General features: G+C 39.7%; 1 protein-coding gene across 1 annotated transcript in view; it reads left to right on the top strand.

The window, feature by feature from the left end:
* Positions 1-14,895, top strand: part of b4galnt4a (beta-1,4-N-acetyl-galactosaminyl transferase 4a) — a 142,372-nt gene that overhangs the window by 43,139 nt on the left and 84,338 nt on the right. The window contains exon 2 of the mRNA XM_005737693.1: positions 5,107-5,219. Coding sequence (XP_005737750.1) covers positions 5,107-5,219 — 113 coding nt within the window. The remainder of the gene's footprint in view (positions 1-5,106; positions 5,220-14,895) is intronic.

The following is a 14,895-nucleotide window of genomic DNA, read 5'->3' as shown; positions in this document are numbered from 1 at the left end:
TGACACACCCGCACCCCAAGGCCCATTTAAGCTAAATTGTTTAATGTGTTCTTAAATAATAAACAATATTTGGACCTTAGTAGCTGAAATGTACAAATCTGACATATTTGTACCCAAACTGAATATTTTGTAATTGTTGCTGTGTTGTTGTTCAGTGTTTTGTGCTCTGAATGACAGACCACTTTCTAATATGATAATAGCACAAATAAAGCAATGAGCAGATTTGCTGATATGTTCAAAATTTTAGTACTTATCACTAAATACTTTTACTATTTTCTGACATTGTACAGAAAAATATTGCAGCAGTAATGAACTACAGTTATTTTTAACCCCCTTTTTGACACTGTAATTTCCATTTGTAACCATAAGTCATTTAATATATTCCTTTCCTGCTTGGGCTCTGTTGCCAGTCCCGTGTTAACACAGAGTATGCTTGACTGCACAAGTTGAAAGGAGACCATGTAGGAGCCGCTCTAGAGATGACACTGGCAAATAAATTGTGATAATGACGCTCGGCGTTCTTCATGAACCACTGTGAGCTGGCATGTTTGACTGCGTGCTGTTATTTGCTATTATTTCTTCCTGTTTACCAGAGGGACTTGAGCATAGAACAGATCCTGGGGGGCTCCCACATAGATTATTAGTTAATTTGTTTTGACTTGGCTTTTTCATATCTGTTTAAACTAAACTTGTCCTACTTAACCAGCTCTGTTTTATTTTTCTTCTCCATAATGTTGGATTATTTTTTTTGTTTTCCTCTTTCTCACTTCATTGCATAGCCTGTAGCTCCTGCTACACTCGCTCCTCTGATTCTGTGATTAGCATTCTGCTGTATCACCATTCTGTCTATCACTTAACATACAGTGGAGCACCACCTCGAAGTGAAACCCAGTGTAGTCAGTCCTGTTAGAAGATGAAAGGAGATGCAGACGATGCTTGCACGTTTGCACACACACGCAAATGCATGCATATATGCACAAACACAGTAAAGTACAGGCATACATTTAAATTGGCACACGTACAGCCCTGATGAGAGCTCTGACAGCTGCAGTTCACTAAAAAGGCATAGAGTTTAGAGTAGCTTTACTTTTAAAAGGGCAGCCAGGCAAGGTGAATTTATTGCTTACTTCTCAAAAGAAGAAGATGCTCGAAGAACACCCCCCCCCCCCCCCCCCCCCCCCCCCCCCCCCCCCCCCAACACACACACTTCCTTGTCTCTATCCACAGATTGTGCCCACGTCAACCTTTGGATAACACTTCTGTTTATTGTGATTTTCAATATACCCCGCAAAAGATCTAATCTGCAAAGTGCTCCAAAAGCTATTCACTATCTGTGTCCTCTGGAGGTTGAAGAAGTTGCTCTGCACCATCTTATCTTCACAGTAAATAGTGCTCCTGTTTTAGAAGTGGGGGGGAAATGAACTGATTAGGCAGAACACAAGAAACAAAAGAGAGGTGGCTCCTCAAGGATTAGTATTCTGCTTGGTCTCCTGCTGGTGGCAGAGCGCACAGTCAATTGGCTTCCATTAACCTGCCAGTCGGCTCTTCATTACTTCATTAGAGCCGGCATCGAGGCTTGAAGTCCCGTCACAGTTCAGCCACTTGCTAGCAGCGCCATACTGTGGCTTTTGCACATTTCATCATGGTCTGCTTGTGCTGTCCGTCTGCACATCCTGTTCTTTCGGTCTTTTTAAAGTTGTAGTTGGTGCACAACCACTGAAGGAGTGCAGGCTGGTTACATAGGAGAATACGTGTCCCAGTTTACTACAGTGCCATTTGATTTGGTCATCAAATCACTTCTTTCCAGCAGAGACTATTATTTATGAGTCATTCTCCAGAGCCGTGCAGAACCACATGTCGTCACTTGGTTTATATGCTAAGAAAGGAACTCGCACCCATGCAGCGTTACATTTGCATTACTGTCTCCATTTTTAGAGTATTAAAGCGTGCTGAGGGACTTGTTGGTAATGAATGTTTGAACATTTGTCCACAAATGTTCAAAAACACACACGCACGTGCACACTAACTAAAACACACACACCGAAAAGTACTTGCTGTTCTCATTATCTTCACTTTTTTTTGTATTGTTGAAGAGTTGATTGAATTAATTCGTTTAAAAACTATCTTCTCCTTTTTTTTCAGTATTTCCAAACATTTCAATCTTAAAAGTGACCCCAAAGGATTTAAGTGTAATTATAATGTAACAAATATCAGCATAAATTTAATTTCCACTTTCCTTTTCATTTGATAGGGCTGTTCTTGTAGGGATATGGACATTATCGTGAAGATACACTATTTTTTTTAGATAGATATTCTTCTCAAATTTTAAAAGACATTGCTTCAGAGGCTGGAAGATGAATCATTTTTCATGAGAAAGTTTGCTTTCTCATGTTGGTCACCTGCTTTCTGACACCTGCTTTCCATTTTCTTTCTTTGTAACTCTAATGCCGTTAATCTTTTCTCTGTTTATTGTTGGCATTCAGAAAAGCTGTAATGGATTTGGTCTGTTTGACTGTACTGCTTTGATATTTATTTTGCATGCAAATCACGATTTATTGAAATCAGCTTTGGATGGGGTTTTTTTTCCCTTTCTGGTTGCTCTTCGTTGTGGGGTTTGAAACTATCTCACTCAGCTTCAAAGATGATTTTTTTTGTTGTTGTTGTTGTTGTTTAATTTTTATAATAATTTCTGTATTCACATTCACATTTAAGGTGATCACTTACATAAATGATGCAAGACAAGGAAAAAGTGTCTTGGTGCAGTGCCTACTCTTAATAGTCTCAGATAAATGGTTACAGAAAGATATGCTGCCAGTTGACTCATGCAGTGACTCACACACTGTTTACTCAGAAGAGGAACGAAAATACATTTCAAAATGAAGAGCTGGATAAATTATCAAGAAATGATATTTTGTTTTTTCATTGGAGTGATTTTTGGGTAACTTGCTATACTTTATTTACAATGCCGCATGACATCTTGGCATTTTAATATCGCAGCCTTCTAAATCATTCTAAGGCACACGCCCCACCAGGGAAATGCGCATTCATAACATCTGACAAGTTATAGTGCTGGAAGTTGAAGTGTCCTTCTATTTTTGACTCCACAATGTAGGGCTCGAAGTGAGATGAGGTTTAGCGTAGCTGCTCTTTGCTCTTTGATCTGGTGGAGCTTTGATAGACCCCGGAGGCTGTACTTAGGCTGTCCATATCGAGTTCTACTGCGGGGTGATGGCTTTCGTAGCACAATTCCTGTGGCTCAAGTGGCTGTGTTTGACATGAAAATGGCACTTACAGGTTCCTCCGCTTCCACTAGTTGTTATTGTGTTATTGTCTGTTTTGTGCAAGTGTCTCTTTTATTTATTTATTAGTTATAAAATCATTTTCGGCACACTTCATTCTAGAGGGGAACACAATCACGGAGAGAAAGATGGGAATAGAGTTTATTTAAGGAAAGTCGTTGTGAACATGGTAATTTTCTCCAGTGCTTCATTTGTTCCACAAAAAGATGATAATTTTTCAGATCAAAGTGTATTTTTATTACAGTTGTGTAGAATCAGTGAGATTGCAGAGGGAATGAAGAGAGACAGGCAGGATGATTTCCAAACAAATGAGGAAAACAAACCGTCTGCAGATATTACGTTTGCTCGAGACTTTGATAGGATGCAGGACAAGCTGAATTAGAGAGATGAAAACTTTTACTTTTGCGACATTTTATTTATTCTGTCTGTTTTCGGCTTGGATTGCTTTTTGACAGTAGTTCAATTGTTCCCTTCCGTTTCTGTACATGAATGAGGAGAATGAGCACAAGTATACCTCTCTGTTTTTCCCTTTCTCCTCGACTGCATCAATCATCCCACAGCTCAGCCCCCCCACCACCCCTCAACCACCCGCATCCAATTCAGCCCACTCAGACTCATTGTTAAGGGGACATATTGGAAAACTATTAGCTCTCATTATGCTTTATGACCACCCGCTCTCCCCATTCTGTCTTTTAATCACATTCCATCCCTTGTGTGCATGTGCGCACATTCTTGTGTGTGTGTGAATGTATGCGTGTATATACGCCGCAGCTACAGCGGCCAGGCGGACAGTAATGAACCACTTTCACTGTAATGCAATCGAGGCCCCTCCTTCTCCCATTTTATTGGCAAGTCAATTGCAGTGGCGCCACCTTTTATGGCAGCCCATCCAGGCTGCAGAAGTGTTGTGCATTCATGTACCATGTCAGCCAAATGGGATCAAGTCCAGGGCAACACAAATAAAATGAGATTGGACTGAATTGGGTATGGATTCTCTTTTTTTATTTATTTATTTATTTTTATATGAAGTCCTCATAGATGTGAAAACCCTTAGAGGAAACCTTACAGTATCCATTTGGTCCTTGTAACTCCAAATAACCAGGCTCTCATAAAGTGCTAAATATCTTGTAACTTCTCTGTATTGAGTCGTGCGGTGCGATCATCCGTGGCAACGCGTGTGTATGCATGTGCACGTGTTACTGGCAGAGAAATGGCAATTTTGAACATATGCTCTGTGACAGACACACAAAAGCTGACACACACTCATACACACGCGTAATGAGTAGTTTTAAGTTCCAATTGTTCGCTCCTGGCCAAGGCAACTGTCATCATTGTGCAGCAAAACTTCCATAATCCATCGGTGGCATGACCGCAGTCTAGCTTTCCCAGCAAAAGCTATTCTCTCTGTCTCTCCGTTTGTCGATCTCTTGCTTTTTTTTTCCGTCTCCCCCTCCATTTTCATTCCCCCTGCTTCACATTTCCCCTCTGGACTCGGTTTTATTCTTCCCTCTTGTCTCCTTTCGCTTTTCCAATTACAATTTTTTTTCACACTTAATCTGCCTTTCTCTGGGAACTTTTATCTGGGGTTGATGACAGTGGAGAGGCTGAGTTGGAAGAAAAAAGGGTGATAGCTTCAAATTATTGTTGACTACAGTGATGATGACGGTGATGATAATGAGAGAAATCTGAATGACAATGATGCCATTAATGATGATTAAAGTGGAAATGTGGATGACAATAACCTGAAAATTGGGATAATAGCGGTCGCTGTCTTTCTAAGCAATATCCATGTTTCCCCTTGGTCCAGATGGAGAGAGACAGACGGAGGGGACCGACGCCAGCCGAAAGAGGGACACTCGCTCCTCAGCCGGACACCACAAGAGCGAGGACACCAGCGACAGCAGGGAGGACGATGCGGGAGTGAGTGTTTCTTTCTTAATGCCTTTCCTATTTTCTGTGTTACCACTCAAGAGTGAATATTAATTTGATGCCCATGACTAATCACATGCTCCCTACCCGGCCCACATCATTTTGACTAAGCAGCAATGTGGATCGTTGCTTATGTGCAGGGGGCTCAGGTAGTCCTGTTCATGCACCTACTGCTTATTACATGTTTTATTCTGCAAGAGTCCAGTGCTACAAAGCCCGCCCATTATAATTAAAAACATTAAACATAATTAAACAGGACAATCAGCTTACAGGTAAAGATGTCCATGAAACTGGCTAATGTTGAAGATGAAACAATAAAGGCGTCTGTCTTCAGATTCTATTGTTTAGAAAGTTTTCTTTTTTTACTCCAGCCCATCTCCAGCTTAGCCTCCTGACCCCACCCACTGCAGTGAATTTTAATAATGTTTCCAGCTCTGGGAGGCCACAGCTCAAATTAGGTTGTGAATACATTATGCAATCTAACCTCCTCTTCGAGCATTTATTTCTCTGATAGTTTTCACGCAGAGAGATGTGAAATTAGTCTGAGTTATTTTCAACGGCAAAATATAATACAGAGTTGGACCACAGCCAGGGATCATTAGCACTTGGTACATGCAGCAGTAAGCCGCAGAGATAATCTGACACTTAAGCTCATATTTAGTCTTTTTTTTCTTTACTTCAAAAGTCTTATTTAGAGGAAAGTAGAGCAATTTTAGACAATTTCATTTATTTTAGATAATTTTCGGCTGTACGGGACCTCCGGGGTAGACTTCCTCCAGCTGTGTGTTGAAATGACAAACCAGTTTGTTTTTTTCCCATGTGCAGTCCAAATGACGACTATTATCAAAAATCCTCTTAAAAAACTCTTGCTGTGAATATAAATGTGATAAACTGTTGTCATTACAACCCCGTTCTCCAAATATGTACCCATCGTGGTACTATTTACAATGTGAATTGAAGTTTTTGCAGAGTGATTACAAAGAAAAAATATTTTTGATAATTTCTCCATGGAAAGGGATAAATGGCTTTAAGCAGCTTCTGCGTTGTACTTTCTGCTGCTTACTTTGGGTGATTTGGTCTTTAGAGATTGAAAACCATCTGGGGACTTACAGAATTGAGAACATTTATGGAGTCATAAAACTACCATGTAATAGTTTCTCTTTTCTCACAGCAACTGCAACAAGGTTGTTTGTTTGTTTTAGCAGTACTGTGCAGAAGTCTCGAACCGCCCTTTCTTTATGGTTTGCTTGGAACATGGGAAATGGGTGCAGTGATTTATTGAGACGCAAACACAAATTGAAAAATGGTATATAAGGATAAACTAAAGTTTTTACAATTCTAACAAGGTCAAAGTCAATATTAGTCAATACTTCAACAAAGTCTTGTGAAACTTTCTTGCAATTTTTTTCGTGTAATTCGGCATACCTCAGGCTTTTCTCCGTGTTACCCTCCCTTAATCATGGCATATCCACTCATCCAGTTTCCTTATGTTTTTAAGGACGCACTACACATCATGTTGAGATAGCCCAAGTTTTTTTTGCTATTTTTGCTAAAAGCCATTAGCTATTAGTACCTTGTTGGTGCAAAAACACAATTTTTATTCCTGGGTTTTCTTTGTTGGAATGTCAAAGAAACTAGAGCAATTTACGTGTTTCTGCAACAGGCTGCAACAGTAACAAAGTGCCTCAGATACTATTTAAAATTGGTTCTTTCTCTGTTTTATGGAGACACAACAGTGGTTCAGAACTTGAGTTAGTTGCCTTTTTGTGCTTGAATGAGCAGATCAGTATAATAGTATAGTATCTCCCCCCAAAAAGTAAATCACTCCTCTGAAGGACTTTCAGAAAGCCTGACAAACTGTTACTAAAGATCACCTTAAAAAATTACAGGAAAGTCTGGCTCCTTATAGTAGAAACAAAATAATCAGAAATGGGAGGTGACTCAAAAGTTTTTTTTTGTTTTTTTTTTTTAGCTGTAAAAACGAACATTTAATACTCAGAGGAGTCACCGTTTGTCATCTAGCCTTAAGGCAGGCAATTTATTATTAATATCTTCTTCAAAATCTCAGCTGACCAGGTTTACACACCATCACTTGCCACTCATGTTGACAGCCCGTCTACCTTGAAGCAGTATCTTGCCTGAGGCTCAGATATCTATAAAACTACCGGAAGTGCTAAAGGATCAGCTCACTCTTTGAAGGCGGATATGCAGTAATTAAATACTCACTGACTGTGTTGAATGTTTTATGCCAGAAGAGGTATAAACCCTTGAAAAGCAGATGATATAGACATATGTAGCTTAATCTGATGTACTAACTTTTAACTGCCTGAAATGAAATCACCAGATTTTGTAAAATGTTACAGCAAATATACAACATATTGAAGTGTGGAGGTAAAAATAAGAAATATTAATGCATTTCTCCATATTTCATTAAAACCGGTTTGTGTGCGTGTGTGTGTGTGTGTGTACATGTGTGGGTGTGTGTGTGTGTGTCTTACATGTGCGAGGATGTGCTGTGTGGTTATGTGGATGTGAATTATCTGGACTTGTGAGGCTCTACAAAGATACAGATACATAAATAATACATGATAACAAGAAGAAGAAACCATAATAATAAAGGCAAACAGATGAAATAAGGGAACAAATCAATAAAGCTATACTTAATTATGGAATAGAAAGAGCTGGGAAACTGTAGTAGAATAGAAACACTGTGCACTCTGTGGATTGACACTGATGTCATATCCTATGAATATGTCAGAGCTAAAGCAGCTCTGTAATCTAAATTTCTCCCACATTTTATGCCAGTGTGCTCTGTAGTTACCAGAAATGCTGATTTGAGGTTATTGTTGCAGAAGGAGTTTCAACCAAGAGTTTTTCAGACATATTAAAAATATTAAACTTCAAGTTAAAATCCACATTGTTAAAACATTGCTGTGCAACTGTCGACTAGCTGAGGGCCCGGGCCATAAGAACAGGACGATGTATCTAGCTCTGTAAAATGCAGTCGTCTTCAAAATCGTTTTAAGGGAAGACTTTAGAAAATGTGCTTGCACCGATAAGAGTAGTGAAGGGAAGCCGGCAGGCTTTTTCTGAACCGCCTTCCTCTAAACTCTAAACCTTCCTGATGGTGTTAGGGTTTCTCTTTTATAATAGTTAAATGAAAGCAGCTCTCAGAGTGAGTCAGTCTTGTCCGCTGAAGCTCAAAAATTCAGCTACACTGTAAGCGTTTTGCTGAAGTCACCAAAATGTTTAAGAAAGTTTATGGCACGCTCTTCATGAATTTTAATAGTGGCACTTTGTCATAAGTCCCTTAATTGACAGGTGATAGATTTGGTTTGCTTCAAATAATGATTACTTAAATTGAACGGTGTTCATACTTTGACTGTAAACATGCCCTAAATCATCACAACTGCAATATAAGAGATAGGAATGGCCCGCTGCTGGAGGTGCTTGTTTGGATTTACGATCTGTGCCGTACAGGAGCTCCATTTATGGTTATCTATAACACCTCTTTGTTTGTAGCAAGCATTATTTTCTCCTTTCAAGTGTTTGTGTGTGTGTGTGTGTGTGCACCTGTGTTTGTGTGTGTGCATGTTAACATGGCTCACCCGTACGACTTTCCTGTTGGGCTCTATAACCGCATTTCTCTTCATTATAAATTTACATGACCATTTGGCCGCTCTTTGTTCCAGCAGTGTGTGTGTGTGTGTGCGCATCAAAGATGCCAGTGCTTCTTATTCAGCACTGGGATCTTTGAGGAATATCTAAAGCAGCATAACTGACACCTTCAGTTCATGTTACGCTGCTCCACTGTGAACACTTCCCTATTTAGATAATGTCACTGCCAAAGGTCAAACCTGTAGTTCATGTTTCAAGGCCTGGTAGTCAAAGCTGAGTGTGTCTGTCTGTGTGTGTGTGTTGGTGCGAGAGAGAGGAAGGTGTAGTATGTTTAAAAAAGAAAATCAAAAAAAACTGTAATAAGGGTCATGGGCATATGGGTCTTTTCTCTTTTGTTTACCTCTTCTGTTCAGCTTTTCTAATGTTTAGTGCTGCACTAATAGCTCACTAAAGCTGCCATTTCAGAAGTTTCAAACAATAAAATGAAATGGCTTGGATGAAAACAGAGAAAATCCCTTAAGGCTTTATGCACTCAAGATTAATAGACAACCTAAACCAAAATAGAATGACCTTATTGCAATTGGGCAGTGTTTTAGAGGCAGGTTCTCACAGCAGAGCCATATAGAAGTGTATTTTTTTCAACCAGATAAGAGGTAGATAGATGAAGCTCAGTGGCATCATAGATATTAGTGAGTGTTAGTGTAAAAAGGAAGCTGCAGTCCTCACACGGGCCTTGTAAATGCGTTCTGTGTTTCTCTTGGTTGCTGTCAGATGCATCGAGAGAGTGGTGGCACGGAGGAAACACAGAAAGTGTTTATCTGGACTTTTTAAGGGCAAGTATATAAGGATGGGATGAAGAATACGCTGAAGAAGAGGACAGATAAGACGTGTGTCTAGAGACGTGTAAAGATGAGGAGTATCAAAGTACCATCTGATCTGAGAAGCAAATGTTTGCACCTTTTTCTTTTAAAAAAAAGTATATTCTTCCCTGTAAATAAATAACAATGAAAAATCTGTTTCAATAGTTGTCTGTCATGATTGGAAATTATAGAAACTAAGTCGGGGTGTTTTTTAAAAAAAAAAAGAAAGATATAATATCTTCCCAGCCACCTGCTTTTACCTATAATGAATGTATCCACTGTCACAAACTGCCTGTAGTTGTATATTTGCAGCCTCCAGGTGGTTGCCTTGCTTTTTTTTAGAATGAGAATGAGGTTACATAAAGGATGTTTTTTTTTTTCCTCTTTGCCACTTGGTGCATACATATTCCAATGTAGAGTATATGGACATGTGGGCGTTGAATGGTGGGTGTGTATGAATGTGTATGTTGTTAAAATGAACAAGATATAGATTCGGTGCCCTGCCTCCTGCTATTCCTGTCACTGGCAGATTGCTTTTATGGGCCCACCCCTTCATCTCTTGTACCTGATAAGAAGGGAAGGGAAGTGCTGAGGCTTCATAAGAAATTAAGAGACTAAAGGAGAAAAAAGAGACGCATTAGCGATGAGCAGATTGGATTGGTATGAAAGTAAATGAATATTTGAGTCACATGCTTGCCACTGATGTTAGATACAGAATACCACAATACTGAAATTTACTTTTGCAGTAATGGTATTTCTGATGGTATGAAATACACACAAAATGCAATATAACAGCAGAAACCTGGGAGAGCTCCTCCCGTGGAGTCGCTTTAATTTAGTTTCTGTGTGTTGCTGCTGCACATACAGTAGCCATTATGTAAATATGTGAAATACAGATATTATATGCTATCGTACTCCCTATCTATACGTTCTAGGATTGTACTGAATGATTTCTGTGATGATACCAATATTTTATTATACTGTAATTTATTAATGTATTGATTACATACAACACCCACATCGTGTCTAAAAACAAACACAACTTTCCCGCTGTCTCTGTTGTGAGAAAGTTCACTTCCAACAAGTAAATATAGCTTACAGTTAGATTATATTGGCTATGTATTATCTTTTCAACCACCAACTGCTCATGAAAAGTTGCAAAACGGAACTCAAAATTACCTTTCATAGTCGGGGGGGGGGGTTAATACTGGAAGCAATTCACTCAAGTATATTGCTTGCCCTTGTCAGTTGGCCACATGCAGACATTCAACACTGCATGTACCTGCTCTGTCACAGCCACATGTCACTTAGTTGTTTAATTATTACTTAATTACTTTGGTGTGGAATGTAACAGTAATGGGGAATGGAGTGGGCCATCCTTTATCAATTGGTAAGCATGTGGTTCTTATCATAATACAGTTAAAACATCAAAATCTATGCACCCCTAAACATTTTCCGAAGTTCTCCAGTTAGCTGGATTGGAGTCTTTGCCAGGCCGATTCTGGCCCTTTGGCCTCATGTTTCATACTTCTGAATTAGATGAACACCTCTGGTTGGAACCTGTGAATCAATGAACAGCTGGTGGTGCCTTATCTGAGTGCACATGAAGGTTTTTGAATTTACACTGCTTGTGTAATATGGCCAAAGTCCATCCACCAGGTGGTTTAACCCACACTTAGATTTTTGCTTTATAACTTTTTCTTAAGAATGCTGCAAGGTGACAAACGTAATTCAGCTCAATGACACTGTATTCAGTGTAACCTGCTCTGCCTGTCAAAGCAGAGACAGTTTGGTAGTCACAAGCTGGAAGTCAAGAGGGTCTACCAGTCTTCAGTGAGGAGTCTGTCAAAAGTTATTTTTTTTTTGTAACAGTTAAGGTTTAAATGGTAAATCGTAAAGACACCACAAAAATATCAGGTCTGTAAAAATATCATGCACTCTTGCTATGTAAACAATGCACTGTCACACACACACACACACACACACACTTTCACAAAGGGCAGGCCAACAACTCTTAGAACGCTTCCCCAGATTTTAATAAGACAGTGAGCCGTAAAAGGCCAGTTAACCAAGGTAAAGGCCTGCAAATGAGGTCATAGAGGAAAGAAAGGGAGGATGAGTGCGAGTAGATATTTCATGGGAGTGTTGAGATAAAGGGCTGCACCATTGTCTTTCACCTGACGGAGATTTTAATCATAGTGGCAATTTTACAGCGGCCCATAAACTGCAGCAGCCAGGCCTCATTGTTAACCTCCAATTGCTTTCAGGGCTGTAAATACGGCTGCCTTACATTGCTCTGGCCTTGCCGATGGTTTATGGGAGATGGGATGGAGGTGGTGATGGCAGTAGGAGACTTCCCGGAGAATAATGAGGAGCAGAGAGCATAGACTGACTAGTAAATAAACATATTCGATCATCAGTGACACTCAGCACACTCGGCTGCACGACACAAACTTGTCGTTGATGAAGCAAGGCTGTGTGTGCTGGCTGGGTATTAGACTTAATCACTTAATCTGTAAATGGACCCGTTGAGATTAGCGTCATAACTGCTCAGTTTTACATTTACATTTGAAAAGTGACACATGACCATTTTTTTTTCCAAGTACCCATTACATTTAGCATTTCAAATGTTGTCACATGCTAAAAAGGATAGTTGATGTGATTCAGTGATTCAGGATGATGAATTCACAGCAACTCGGTGACATCATCGCTGACATTTGGTTGAAAGAGTTCTCTCCTGCCAACTGATTGAATCTGCAGCTAGCCAAGTGGAAATGGATCTCCCATGAGACATTTGGTGCATCAGCTTGAGCACCCTTCTCAAGGATGCCTGACCTCACATTGACATACTTTGTTTTCTGTCCAATTTTCCAGTGTGCTGTCACTCCGGTCGCCAAAATACTTTAATTACATTTTTGTTTTTTAATCAAGGACTCAGAGTCTCTGGGGTTAAGCTACAGGTTGCCAGTCTAAATGGGACAAATGGGAGACAGAGAGATAATAGAATTATTACAGCAAAATCCTTTCTATCACTACATGAGCTATGAAGCAAACTGTAAAGTATAAACTTTTATTGAACCCGCAACTTCATAAGGCACTTAAGACAAATGGGACAACTTGATAGCCCGAGCAGCAGAAGGTTAAGAGAAACAAACTAAGATGGAGAGGATTTCTATACGGTCATGGTAAAAGAAAAGTACACCCTCTGTCAGTCGTGAGGTTTTAAATATCAGGACATAATAATAAAATAATCAGGTCCTTAATACCTCTCAAAATTAGGTAAATAAACTTGCTTAAGACAGGGTGTTTTTTTTTTAAATCATAACTCTATAAGAATGACACAGAAACAGTGAGTCACAAAACACAATAACTGCAACAATCTTACACAACGGATCGAATGTGGAACAAATAAGAGAGGAGAACAAAACAAAAATGGTTTCCTGAAATTGTATGAGGATGTTGGATTCCTGATTTCATGGCTTGCATGTAATGTAATGGTAACATGTGTGATTAAGGTTACTACGTTGTTCCTTCAGTATATTCTTTGATCGATCCCAATTAAAGGACTAAAACATATGTATTCCAGAAAAAATCTGAGCATAGTTCTACTGATGTTTCATTTGATGCTCTTTAAAGTTGTGATCCGTATGCAGCAGTGCATATCCCTTATGTAGCCATAAGCCTCTGATAATGCCTCTCATAACTGATTGCAACCCTACAGACAATGAATTCTTCTCTGTCATTTTTCACATTTCTGAGTGTTGACAGCTCCGTTATAGGAGGCTATTTAAAGATTCAGTCCAGAATTGTTTTTCCTGCGGGTGTTTCAGTGCCTTCACTCATTCTTACTATTACGACTGAGGCATTTGTCAGCCTGGTGTTAGTTCACAGAAGCTTGAAATCCAAGCTGTGGGCCTGCAGTAAACTCCAAGGCAGTACTCCAGCAGCGAGGTCTGCACCGTCACAACCAGATGCCAGCAAAGTAGAATCCTGTTTGTCAAGATCAACAGCTGTGTGTGTGGACACATGCACTGAAATATACATGCAAACATGCATTCATGCTTTAGGAAAAATCTCAAAATGGACAGCTCAGTATGATACCCACATTCCCAGACTGATGTAAATAATTTATCACTTTTCCTTGTTTTTGTTTTTTGGGGTTTTTTCCCTTCCTTTTTAGGCTTTGAAAGCATTTAGCTTTATTGCCATTCGCTGTATCCCAGTTAGAGAGGAGGAGAAGAATTACTCTGTGGTATAGGCTACAATCCTTTTAGAAGGTTCCCGCTCTTCCTGCACTCGCTCCACTTCCCACCAGCTTGCTTTGTTTCACCAGTGGTCAGTGTTAATCTGTTTCGGGCTGTCTGTTTGCTGTTACAGCTCAGTTTCACGCTGGGGCCATGCTGGGTGAAGGTCATTAGATCATAAGACGTAACACTGGTCTTTATCTCCGTTTCTGCTTCTAATCCCCACCTGTCTTCCTCAGTGGGGTAGGTTATATTAAAGGTAGGTGAAGTTAAGTGTCTGTTAAAGACAAATAAAGTAAAACAAGGCAATTCAAAGTGCTTTGCATAGAATATAAAGAGCATTAAGGTAAAAAGCAACAGCAATAAAAGTCTGGTCAAGCTTGACAATGAGGCAAACCTTTGTTTATTTTATGTTTTTGCACTCTATAAAATATCTACATCACAAGATAGTTATCCATGGGTTATCCCCATGTATAAAAGCATAGTTTTTAGTTAGGAGGCATAGTTTAGCATAGTTTCAGCAGTCCTGTAAATTGTGATTTGAATGGAATTTTATAGTATATGTTGGTGTTAAATAACCAATTTAAAAATATTTATTAAACACGTAAAAAAAAAAAAAACAAGCAGCAGAAGTGAGTTTTCTCTGATGGTTGCAATGGGCTCAGCTTACAGGTCATTTTAGAAGAGTCAAGTTTTTACTACTCTCAGGAGGAGCCACTTGGGGTGGTTTGGGCATTTAGCTACAATTCCTTCTGAATAAAGAGAGGTCCGGCGTCTTGGGTATGTCCTACTGGGAGGAGACCTTCAGGTAGATCCAGGAGCCGGTGGAGAGATTATTTCTCTTGGTGAGCTTTGGCGAGCCTCTGTGTCGTCCCACAAGAGTTGGAGGATGAGGCCATGGAGATACAAGCTTGGGTATCTTGGTTTACACTGCTGCTGCCATGA

The sequence above is a fragment of the Pundamilia nyererei genome, unplaced genomic scaffold, assembly GCF_000239375.1.
Source record: "Pundamilia nyererei isolate P.nyererei 1_Seehausen unplaced genomic scaffold, PunNye1.0 scaffold00078, whole genome shotgun sequence".
NCBI classification, from domain to species: Eukaryota; Metazoa; Chordata; class Actinopteri; order Cichliformes; family Cichlidae; genus Pundamilia; species Pundamilia nyererei.
This window is presented reverse-complemented; position numbering and strand designations above follow the sequence as displayed.